General features: G+C 37.6%; 1 protein-coding gene across 3 annotated transcripts in view; it reads right to left on the reverse strand.

Annotated features, from left to right (window-relative positions):
• Positions 1–13,254, reverse strand: part of ZFYVE9 (zinc finger FYVE-type containing 9) — an 82,867-nt gene that overhangs the window by 28,198 nt on the left and 41,415 nt on the right. For 2 of the 3 annotated variants that reach the window (XM_067467883.1, XM_060773506.2), the window contains 6 exons: positions 13,072–13,171; positions 8,538–8,714; positions 6,914–7,083; positions 6,261–6,384; positions 3,813–3,935; positions 2,825–2,980 (listed from right to left, as the gene is read on the reverse strand). In XM_067467883.1, coding sequence (XP_067323984.1) covers positions 2,825–2,980; positions 3,813–3,935; positions 6,261–6,384; positions 6,914–7,083; positions 8,538–8,714; positions 13,072–13,171 — 850 coding nt within the window. The remainder of the gene's footprint in view (positions 1–2,824; positions 2,981–3,812; positions 3,936–6,260; positions 6,385–6,913; positions 7,084–8,537; positions 8,715–13,071; positions 13,172–13,254) is intronic. The other variant, XM_067467884.1, reaches the window with a different exon arrangement.

Genomic DNA, 13,254 nt, shown 5'->3' on the forward strand with positions numbered 1-13,254 from the left:
ATATAAAACACCACAAAAGCAATAAAAACAACATCATTAGCGTCTCATTATTATCAAGAATTGTCCAGTTCCATTGTCAAATCGTTTGATTTCCTATATTAGCTACTCTGCATTTGTAAAGGCTTGCTCGAACATTTTAACTTGCCTCCAAAACATTAAGAGGGAGGGAACAGATCTAATCTCCCTAGGGAGGGTGTTCCATAGCGGAGGGGCCACCACTGAGAAGGCCCTGTCCCCCATCCCCGCAAAACGAAGGCGGCACCGAGAGCAGGGCCTCCCCAGACGATCTTAGAGTCCTTCTATCGTTCTTTCTTTACTTTTTTGCACTACAAACAAAAAATGTGCCGTGTGCATATTAATTTGCTCATTTTTTTCAATTAGTTCACACAAGCTTTCCTCATCTATCTGCCACTGACCCAGCCTACCTGACAAATTTTAAAATCCAATGTGGCCTCTGTATCCAAAAGTTTGTTGGGGCTCCTCAAGAAACCTTTCCTTCAAATAGGGCTAAGCAGCTTTAAAAGTTTGAGAACCCCTGCTATGATGGAAAGCCTATCCCAATCCTCTCTTGCATTGCATAGAAATTATAAATTGTGCATCTCTCTTATGACAGAGTCACATTGCTCTTTCTAAAAAATGGTTATCCTTGTCACCTCAATCACTGTTGTCTACAGTAAATGACTTCAAAACCAGCCGCCTGTGATAACCTCTTGCTGTGTTAATTTAGTACAGTGTATTCTCTATCCCTCTCTCAAGTGCTTCCAAAACCAGAACAGAACTCCCATACTAAGAATGCATTGTAAGCCACTGAAGGAATTGACTGAGAGTGCTATGACTCATGATGATCATCTGCTCACAGAACAAGAATTATTATTGTTTTTTTGTACAGATACACATAATCTAATTTGTTTGCCTTACATTTCTGGACTTCAGAAACAAACTATACCCTATCATAAAAAATGAATGCTTAATGCTGGCTTTTGATTAACTAGAATCCAAACTGTAAAGTCCCAACACCTTGCTTTCCTTAAGTTTCTGCAGGACAATGTATCAAACAATCCCAAAAACAGAATAAGAAAAAAAATCTGGCCAACACATTTTGGTACCTCAAATGTCAGCCTGCTTCTGGCTATATTTGACCTACTAAAGTGGAAAATGACACTAGTTTCCCCCTATCAGCTTTAGTTTTTGAGATACAGAATATATGCCATCTACCAGTTACCACCTACTTTTTCACAGAAAATCATAATTTTAAAAAAAATCATAATCGTTTTTTAAAAGAATTAGCCTTGAATGTGGCCCTGCCCAGTGAAATGCATGTTTTATATAGTTTGTGTCATTTAGTATATTTCTTTGCATTTGATATATTTATGTTCTGATACTGTTCTGTTTCTGTATTACAATGTAGGTACTGCACTGATGGGCTTGGCCTCATGTAAGCCACACCGAGTCCCCCTGGGGGAAATGGAGCGGGGTATAAATAAAGATTATTATTATTAATAATAATAATAATAATAACATAAAAAAACTAGAGCTAATATGGTCTATCCAAAGTAGTTTTCTGAATTAGCGCCCCAAACAACCCCAAGAACACGCATAAAAACCACAACATAAATAACTTTTTTGATTGACTGTGTTATACAGGAGCTGTAAAGTATATAACTATACAGTGAAACTGCATAAAACTGTGGTAGACTGTGCCAACGTTCAGGAAGTAATCTGAAGATAATGAGAAAGTGCTTTGCTTAGTGGGCAGGGCAAACCTATGCAATATGGGGTGGGGAGAGGGCAAATCAACAGCAGAGTATGTATCTTCCACACTCGCAGCCCAGCCAGCCTCAAAAGTGTTTTTTTTAAAAAATAAAATAACATTACGTACTAGAACACTGGCTGCACTAGAAGAGCAATTAAAGGTGAGTTTCAGGGCTACTGTAGACTGAGTATATGCATCTTTCATATCTTTCATATCCAAGTCCTTCCAAGACATCCCCTTGGAATTCCCATGGGGTGCCTGTTTTGGGCCATGTTATCAATGGGAACACCACGGCGCCCACACACCTTCTCCATCTATAACCCCTTACCTACTTTCAGGAAGTATTTTAGGATTCCAACCTATATGTTACTTAGAAAAGTATATTTTTAGCTATTTTACTGATTATCTTTTTGCAAGATAGGGAGTAACCTGTGGTCTCACTGCCACCACTCCACCGGCTTGATGATGTCAGAGAGCATCTCCATGCCCTCAACATCATCTGGTCTCCAGCCAAATCACTGGCTGGAGTTTCTTCAGCTTCTGATGCTGGTTTGTCCATCCCGTAAACTCTTACATAGAGAGAGGGAGAAAATAAGCATTGAGGCCATTCACCACCTCATCTCTACTCCGAAGGTATCAAGACACTGGGGGAAACAACTCTTGTCTAGAACTTGGAAGTTCTGACACTGCCTCAAAAGCAAGATTGCATTGCATAACTATTACAGTGTGAATTTTTAAAATACTGTTACTATTCCATTCCATTTTAATGTTTATATATTTTTAAGTTTTAAATTGTATTGTACTGGTTTTACTCTAAGCAGCTTTGTGCCTCTTTTGAGAAAAAAAAATCACGATACAACCAACAACAACAATAATACAAATATTGAATACACCTGGAATATCTGCTATTACATTTTCTTGGGTGCAGATCACTTTGAAAGTAAACCTGAGCCTTCAGATATGAACTCAGTACCGAAAAGGATAAAACAATCTACAAGTTACTGCTACACATTTCTGGTGACTGAATAATTCTAGTTACTTACAAATTTGTCAAACAAGCCATTCTCTCACCTGCCAAGGCATCACGATAAAGCTGCACAAAGTGATTGAAAATATCCTTGGGCAAACTCTTTTCATCAGGTAAACACTGTAGAAGAATTACTATTTCTGATTGACCTACAGCATGCATTCCCTTTGTAGTAAAGCACCAGCATTTTCTGTTTACATCTGTAGAATAGAAAAATGATTAAAGGTGGTTACTTTTTTTGCCAAGGTCAAACCAGAAATTATATAGAAATCTCTGGTTAGGAAATTTATTTATTTATTTATTTACAACATTTGTATCCCGCCCATATCTGCCCGAAGGCGACTCAGGGTGGCATACAAGTCAGCAACAATTAGATGCCATACATAAAAATATATACATCAATAAAAAGCAAAAACATCACAATACATTTAAAAAACATAAAAGCAATGAATAATAAAAATAATAAAAACTATGTTTTTACAAATTACATATAAAATTACATATTTAAAAAATAAAAACAGTCACCAAAGGGTGTGCATGAAATAGGACCAGTACTGAGTGGGCAGGTATTTCACATTTCCTTTCATGTAATTATCCCTTACAAAGAGATATTGCCAACTGCGCTAGGATAAACTCCCCAAATATGACCAGCATGCTTTGCAATCCCACACCCCTGAAGCTGCTATTGCTTGAAAACCACATGAAATCAGCACTCCTGGGTCTTGTGCAACACATCTATTTGCACTCTTAATTGACAGCAGGAAGCATGATTATATAAACCCATCATTCACAACATGAAATGAACATTTCACTCCAGTATCCCTTTGCAATGCTTTTGTAAAGTAGTAAGACTTACAGACCTATTTAATTTGTAAAGGTGCATTTCGAGACTAAAGTACTATTCAAATCACTTTCAAAATACAGAACAAACGCTGGAGGAGAAAGATTCTCTACTGAGAAACTAAAAAAAATCAAAATATATTAAAGGCATAACAGGATTACCATTTTCCCACTCCCAAAAACATGACTTACAATTTACAATTTTAACCATGGATAGCAAATTTGCATTTAAAACAAACACAAGAGGGTCAGGACCACCATCTTCTAGCTGCTGCATCACAGATATATGAGATGGTTTTTCTTCTACGGCATAATCTAAAAGGGGAAACAAAGAATAGCTCTCAAATAGTTACTGTGAAATATTCCATTCAATTTTGTAATAGGATACAACGGATATTTAAGCACTATGCGGACTGGTAATTTAGTCAAAAGACTGACCGTCTTTTGGAACGAAGCTTGGGTCATTTTTTTAAATACATGTTATCAGTCTTAATCACAACTACAACTGGGAAATTTTGAAAGAAGCAGAACCTTTGGTTTGCTTTTCTAGACTTCATTCCTTGATTTCAAAAAGTGAAATACACTAGGCCTCCACTTTTATAAGGGTTAGAGTTGAAAGACTCCTGCAAAAGTGGAAAAACAATTACTTTTTAAAATTTTAACTTGAGAAAACATGACATGTCTAGAAATCTCTTGGCCAGTGGTTCCCAACCTGTGGTTCATGGACCACCAGTGGTCCACAAGAACGAAAATATTGTCCGCAGCCTCACCATTACTACACCATTGCCTCGAAACCATGTGGCAATGAGAGCGGCTGGTCTCTCAAAATGCTCTTATAGTGCTAATGCAATGGGGATGTTGGGAGGGGGCCGACTACCCACGAAAGATTACTACTACCACATCAGCTCTAGATTATTAAATATGGTTTTCTGAGCACAAGCAGATGGTGACTACTGGGTGGCATATGTTCTGTATCAGAAACTAAAGCTGATGTGGTCTATCCAATGCAATTTTCTGGATTAGCAGCCCAAATAACCAAACCAAATCTAAAGTTGACCAAAAACGTATTTGTAACCCTTTTGGTACTAATATTGGAGAGTGATCCCTGATCAAAGCAGTCCCTGATCAAAGTGGTTCATGGCCAAAAAAAGTTGGGAACCACTGCTCTAGGTGACTCTATGCTGAATCTTTCCCAGAAGTGGATCATGGATAGGCACTGGAAAATTTAAAAGTTCTTAGAGATGGATTCTCTCTAGAAATCTCTTGGTCCTCCAGTGTAACCTGAAAATCAACTTCTAGCAGATGTTAATGATATAGTCACCCTGGAGGACCTAGAGATTTCTAGAAAGTACATGTTAATCCAATCTGCAAAAAATTAAACCAAAAGTTAAACCTGCAAATGAGCCTGATTGTTTGGCCAAAAAACAAAAACAAAAAGAAACAAACTAACAAAAACCTAGACGAGTTATTTAACAAGCAAGTCCCTTACCATTTCTCAGTATTGTATGTTGGAACTGTTACATGGAACAGGAGATTCTGTATGACATGGGCTTTTAGAAAGTTAGTAATGATGCATTTTAAGTCAAACCAGTAATTTCTCTTTTGAGGACAAAAGCTATTTGAAGCATCCTCATCAACAGCATATCATTATCATAGTCACATCCAGCCTCAATGGCTTAGACTTATTTTTCTCGGAGTCCCTCATACCACTTGATGTCAGTTCAGATTCCACCCCCATACATGTGAACTTCAGGGGTGGCATTTACTTAATATTCCATTTCATTTACAATATTAACCTCCCTTTAGAGCAAGCCTTTTAGAGATTTTCACATCATGCTCTTGTTCTCAACACAGAATAATTTTTGTGTCTCAGGACATTTGGCTTCTTTGCTATTCAGTCCTATTTCCAGGTCATTCAACTTCAAAAGCATTGCTCCCAGTCTTTCCATTGTGAGAACTAGGCATTTAGTCTGTCTCTCTCTACTTCCTGATGTTGAACTAGTTTGAGTTCATAAGAGGACTTCTCCTCTTATCCCAACAACTACTAAATTTATCTGAGACTCTTTGGTGCCAAAACGTACTTTAGCCAAAACTTGCTAAAGAATTTGGAAAGCCCATATAAACAATGTTGATGATATTCCTTCAAAACTTTTGAGTCTGCTTGGTACTACATTGACATTTATTCATTGAGTTAGTATTAATGAATTTTATAACATAATTTTTTTAAAAAATGGAAATTTCAGGCAGAACAATTAAGCGTTTCTATTTAAATGTGTATGGTGCTACTGAAGATAATAAAACAGCACATGTTAAAGTGGAAGAGGTTTTCAAGAGTTTCTGTAAGTAAAAATACCTGAATATTTTTCTCTTTGTAGGAAGTAATGAAAAAAAAAACTTAGCTCAGGAATTTCTGTCAATGAAAGTCTCATTTGAAATACCCCAATGAGATTAAAATATCTCCTCTTTAGAATGTCCACAAAATTCCTCCTTATGTAAGAGATAACTTATAGTTACATCTCATTAAGACAGGCTTTCCCCATCGAAATCCCTGTTAGGCCTTGACAGAGTGAAAAGTTGGTATTTCCAAGTAGGATATTCTAACAACTGGTTAGTAGCATTTACAGATAGTACTGGTCTCACCTCCTTTCACTCCAGTAGAAATGAGAATTGGAGGAAGCCCATCTTCTGGAATAAGATTCATTGCACTGCCAACTGGACTTCCAACCTGAGTTTTACTTCTTGAAAATGCCAGTGTGCTTTCAGCCTATGCAAGGCAACAAACAACATGACGTTTAAAAAAATGATATCTGTTATGTTCTGTAGACACAAGATACCAGAACATCTGTTCCACTGGCTCCCAAGTAAAAATACAGTTAAGTTAAACTTCATAACCTGATGAAAAGTACCTACTTTTACTAAACAGATAGTAAACATCAATGGAGTCCACTAGAAGATTAGCCAATTGGCTGTGAAAAGCGCACGGGGGGGGGGGGGGGTTATCCCCTATAATCGTGGGTGCTATTTCTTATGTTGTTCCATTCCTCCCCTGCAACATTTTGGAAGACATTTTCAGGCGGAAAGGGGCACTGCCTTCCCCACTTCCACTGGATCTATGTCTCTTTCAAGAACAGAGGAACGCTAGTCAGAGAGCTGAATGCAACTTATGTCTGGATCTAACCAATATTAAAGATGACCAAGGATTAATTGTGTCACCAACCTACCTAAAGAATTTATGTTTGTGTGCAAGTGTTATTTAACAAGCTCTACATAAATACATCGGAGCCTTTTCTCACCTCTACTGGCGAGGCATTGTTGCTCATGGGCTTGCTGGGATCATGTGAGACTGCCAGTGCTCCAGTAGTAGTTGTTCCAGACACTGTCAATTTTGCTGCATCAGCAACTTCCCCATTGGGTAAGATCCCATCAGCAAACCAAACACGTCTTTGTTCTCTAGGCTGAGCTACTAGGGAGAAAAGTGGGAACAGCTTTACAAATGAAATACAAGATTAAGATGAAATTAATCACCTTTAATATTTCAAAACATGATACAGAAATACATTGAAATGCTAACAAAAAGATCAGCAGCAGTAACGAATACTTCCAAGGCCACAATTTAAAGAAGAAGAAATTTCTTTTTCTACAAAAGCAATCCATAATAAGAACTGATTTTTAAAAAATGTAACTTGACTCTTCTGCAAGAGGAACTGTTGCTGTAGTAGAAATAGCAGACAAAGCAGAGACTGCACAAACAGTTCTTCCTCATGTGTGCACGTCACACCTCTCAGATCAAGTAAACAGTGCTATCTGCATTTTGATAACTCTTTTACAATGCTGAAATACCCTTTATCTCTCTTGCCTACTCACACACACAAACATGCAAAGTTAATGATGTTAGCTACTATTTAGATTTTGCAAGTTAAATGATTCAGACATACTGACTTGCTGAGGAAATTCATGATTAGATCTTTTGCTTCCAAGTCCAAGAATTATCTAGAACAGTATTATAAAAATTGTCTGCTTTAAATCAGCGTTTCTCAACCTGGGGGTCGGGATCCCTGAGGGGGGTCATCAGTGGGTGTTAGAGGGGTCAGCAAAGACCCTCAGAAATCACAGTATTTTCTGTTGGTCATGGGGCTTCTGTCTGGGAAGTTTGGCCCAATTCTATCGTTGGTGGGGTTCAGAATGCTCTTTGATTGTAGGTGAACTATAAATCCCAGCAATTACAACTCCCAAATTTCAAGGTCTTTTTCCCCAAACTCCACCAGTGTTCACATTTGGACATATTGAGTATGGTGCCAAGTTTGGTCCAGATCCACCATTATTTGAGTCCACCATGCTCTCTGGGTGTAGGTGAACTACAACTCCAAAACTCAAGGTCAATGTCCACCAAACCTTTCCAGTATTTTCTGTTGGTCATGGGAGTTCTGTGTGCCAAGTTTGGTTCAATTCCATCGTTGGTGGAGTCAGAATGCTCTTTGATTTCGGGTTAACTACAAATCCAAGCAACTACCACTCCCAAATGACAAAATCAATGCCCCCCAACCCCACCAGTATTCAAATTTGAGCGTATTGGGTATTTATGCCAAATTTGGTCCCATTAATGAAAATACATCCTGCATATCAGATATTTACAATATGATTCACAACAGTAGCTAAATTACAGTTATGAAGTAGCAATGAAAATAATTTTATGGTTGGGGGTCACCACAATATGAGGAACTGTATTAAGGGGTCGTGGTATTAGGAAGGTTGAGAACCACTGCTTTAAATTGAAAATAATAGTAATAATAATCATCATCACCATCACAACACATTTAAGATATTGGGATGAAGGGCAGAATATAAATATTTAAACAAATAAATATCCAGAAAAGTAAGAATCACAGAATTAAACAAAGCTATAATAAAGTTCTTTACCTTCTGCCCCTGGGTGTTTTAAGACTCCCACAGGAACCATAACAGTAGGAGGTGGAGAGTTCAGGGCTCCAGAGGCCTGTGCTTGCTGCAAGGGAGGAATGGTAGAACAGTACTCAGCAGGATTGTTAGGATTAGGGCTCTGGCTTGAGGCACTCATCATGTTTTCCCAGGCTTGTGCTAAAGAAACAAATGGGGGGAGACATTAAAGAAGCAATCACGTATACATACAAAGGGAGAAAGCAATTTAGAAGTAGTTGCAGTTCAAGGTTGGCTGTCTTCTACCTTTTATTAGAAACACAGAAGTAATTATTGTTCAAGAGAAAATAAATGATCAAGACTGTGGTAACAAATAACTGCATTGGAACAGGGAAATTTCTGAAAGTGAGGCAAGATAGTTGTTTCAGGCTGTCAATATGAAATAAACATTAGCATGGGTAGGCATGATTAGACAAGGCACCAGGACCTGATGGCTTCACTGCAATCTATTATAAAGCACGAGCAGATGAAATTTTACTACCCCCCTCCACAAAGTTTTGAATGAGATACTTTTTAAAAAAGCAGATACCAGAGACATGGCAAAAAACAAACATTACACTGATCCCGAAAGAAAATCAGGGTCCCCTACAAGTCCAGAACTATGTACTGCTAAACCCAGATTATAAATGATTCGCTACAATGCTGGCAATCAGACTAAAGAATATACTAACTGTATGGATACATGGAAGATCAAGCAAGCTTCTTACTTGGAAGACAAATCAGAGAAAATAAGACAGTGATACTCTATTGGATAGAATACTTCCATTAACACAATGAAAAACAAGGTGATCTCTTCTTCTTGGATGCAGAAAAAGCATTCAACAATTTAAGCTGGGAATTTATGAAAGAAATGCTCAAGAGGATTAAATTTCTTGAATGGGGTGGAGGCAAAATATATTAAACAATATCCAAATATACAAATAAATGACAATTTGACTTAAAGATTTGAAATCCAGAAAGATGTAAGAAAAAATGTCAATTTTCACCATTACTATTAATAACAGCAGTAGCAGTGTTGGTAAGAAAAATACGACAAGAAAACTCCACCAGAGGAGTGAAAACCAAAAAAGAAATCATCCAATTGAACCTCTTTGTAGATGGTGATAGCAACAGAAGAGCCCATAGAGACAATACCTAAAATATTGGAAATTACTGAGGACTTTGGAAAAGTGGCTGGGCTTACAATTAACAAACAGAAAACAAAAATAATGATTAAGAATATTCAGCAGAAGGAAGGAAGGAACCCTGAAGGAAATGACAGGTACTGAGATTGTCAACAAAGTCAAGTATCTGGGGATCTACATGACTATGAAAAATCTAAACTTATATAAAAACAACTGTGAAAAAGTATGGAATGGAATACAAAAAAGATTCAAAATTATGGTTCCAGCTAGAACTTTGTCTGCTGCGAAGAATATCTACAATTAAAATGAATGTTCACCCTAAAATGATGTTTTTTCCCCCAAACAATACCAATACAATTAAATGATACCTGCTTCAAACAATGGAAGTCATTTGTAAAGGAAAAACAACAAAAATTAAGATGAAATAATTGCAAGATGCCAAAGACATCTTGCAATTTTGGCTATACCAAATTTTAAGCTATCCTATAAAGCTGCAGCTCTAGTTTGGATAAAAGAATAAATAACTCTAGATAAATAAAACATCATTGGCATTAGAAGCACAATTTAAGAAATTGAGGCCATAGATACTTAATATATGGAAAAATATTAATTGACTTTCATTTTAAGAGCCACCTGCTAAGAAATATGTTTTGTTCTTCACACTACAAGTGGACACTTATCCAACCACTACAGTCCAAATATTGTATTTTATTGCATACTTTTAATCCTTTTTTTAAATAAAAAGGGTGTGTGACTATTACGCAAAAAGGGGGTGGCAGTTTTATGTACCGCTGTGAACAGTCTACTAGCAGCTAGACCTCCCTTCTACATGTTTTGCTGCCCTAAACAGCTTCATCTACTTGCCTGCCCTCTTTCAGCAAGGCTGAAATTTGCTTGCTTGCCCATCCACTTGTCCATCTGTCCATTGACAGCCAGCACTTCATTCATATATTCGCTCACCCGTTTGCCCATCTGCTCACTCACTCCCTTTCAGCCATGATGCTTCTTGAGTGAATGAAGTACCAGGCAGTAGGCGAGTGGGGGAGTAGATGGGTAGGCAAGCGAGTGAAGCACCCTTGTTGAAAGAGGGTTGACAAGCTGATGAAGCTGTTTAGGGCAGCAAGACACGTGGAAGGGTAGCATAGCTGCTAGTAGACTTTACAGCACAGAGGCTGTCTAAATCAAGGACGTGACTATTATTCAAGGAAAACAAAAATACCAAATTTGGCACTCAAAAATGAGTTACGACTATTATGTGGTGGTGACTATTATGTGATGAAATACAGTGTTTGCCTGATGCACAAGCTGCATTTACAATCTGTAAGTGGCGTGATAGATAGCTCAACTCAATATGCTTATTAAACCTCAATGCTCACTATAGTTGTTTTGTCATCAGTTCAGGGACAGAGCTGCTACTACAGCTCTTCCTAAGCCACTTGGAACAAACTATTTCCTAGAACCATAACAAATTAGAAAACAGGATGTCCACCAATGCCAAGAACTCAGCGCTTCCTTCTCAGGAAAGAACAGGACTGAACTCAATTTTGTGAATTAAAACAAAATACAAAATTAATGATAAATCTCTAACATTTATCATTATTTGGTCTAATATTTATTAACACTGAAATATATCTCTACTGTCAAATACTGTTTCAACCTCAAGCTTTGGAAGTCAAAATATAAAAAGGTAAATTAATATCCATTTATTCTGATCCTAATAACTGTTATGAAAGAAATTTCTCTCTTTCACCCATTTACAATTTTTAAAAACCAAAATATTGTTTGGAAAGGACTTAGAAAGAAAAGTATACATATACAGTCACATTTGAGATTGAGTACCAACACTACACAGAAACACAATTCTTTGTCTTTATCTACCCATTCCCGTATTTCGTGTGGATACAGGATGTCACAAATAATAGTAAACCCTATTGAAATGAGGAATTTGTGGCCCAAGAATACCACAGATTTCTGCCTAGAGAAAATGCTTAGAGAGGACATATTTTTATGAAACTGTGGATATCAGTCTTGCGGATATAGGAGTCGTACAGTACATTAGAAATAAACCCGCCATTTCCTGTTACATTTCTATCAGCCTACAGAGAAAGGTAGTAATACTGAATACTTTAAACATTTTCATAAAGCAGAATAAATTTTTTCTACATAATTTTTAGAAATATTTTCAGATAGAAAGGAGCTGATATTTCTAAGCAGTATATTCAGTCTTTTAGATCAGGCATCCTTTTAGAAGCACCAAAACTAAGGAATAAGGTATAGATGTTTGATACTACTGTCAAGGTAACTCTTGCTATATGTATCACTTAAAAGCATTTCTTTCCTTTGATCTCCTAAGTCATAAAAGCACATTTTTAAGCCTTACTCTTCTTTCTTGAAAACTATTTTTACACCTAGGACCACTGTTTCAGAACAAAAAACTAAACTGCAAAAAAACACACCTGCTTTAGTCCCCCCCCCCCCCCCCCAAATCAGGAGTGACTTGAGAAACTGCAAGTCGCTTCTGGTGTGAGAGAATTGGCCACCTGCAAAGACGTTGCCCAGGGGATGTTTTACCATCCTTGTGGGAGGTTTCTCTCATGTCCCCGCATGGGGAGCTGGAGCTGACAGAGGGAGCTCAACCCACTCTCCCTGGATTCGAACCGCTGACCTGTTGGTCAGCAGTCCTGCCAGCCCAAGGGTTTAGCCCATTATGCCACTGGGGGCTCCACCTGCTTTAGTGACCAATCATTAGTGACCAAAACTGCATAAGGGTTGTTGTGAGTTTTCAGGGCTGAATTGTCATGTTCCAGAAGCATTCTCTCTTGACATTTCGCCTGCATCTGTGGCAGGCATCCTCAGAGGTAGTGAGACATGCCTGCACCTATGGCAAGCATTATCACAATCTCTGAGGATTCCTGCCATAGATGCAGGCGAAACATCAGGAAAGAATGTTTCTGGAACATGGCCATACAACCCGGAAAACACAACAACCCAGCGATTCCAGCCATGAAAGCCTTTGACAATACACAAAACTGCGTAAGTTTCACTAACAGAAAACAAATTCAAATCTATTTCTATTAAAGTCCTTGGCATCTGTCTAACTCTAAAGCACATGTAAAATTCCCAAGAGCACACATTACAGCTAACTTTATTTCATAAATCTTGGAAATTTCTAGGAAAAGAAAATCCAAGGAATATTATAAGTGCACTAGAGTCACTGGCTTTAAATAAAAATTGCCAAAATTTTCAGTAAATAATTTTATCGAAAAAACATTTTCTGTAGTCAGAAAAGATATGTGAACAATATGATGGAAATAATAGGATGTCCAGCACAAAAGCCATAGAACTCACATCTGGTTCCAAAATCTGTTACTTACCATTCATGAGAACCGAATGGCAAATTACACATACTCTGGCTTCCTTTCTATCCATATATAGTAGTTTGCATTTTAGACTGCAGCAGGTTGCGCAGAAGACCTTAAGCAAATAAGGAAACATATACAGTATTCAGTCATTTAGCAATCTCTTATGGCTAAACTCATTCAGACAAACTGACATTC

The sequence above is a fragment of the Anolis sagrei genome, chromosome 4, assembly GCF_037176765.1.
Source record: "Anolis sagrei isolate rAnoSag1 chromosome 4, rAnoSag1.mat, whole genome shotgun sequence".
Taxonomy (NCBI): Eukaryota; Metazoa; Chordata; class Lepidosauria; order Squamata; family Dactyloidae; genus Anolis; species Anolis sagrei.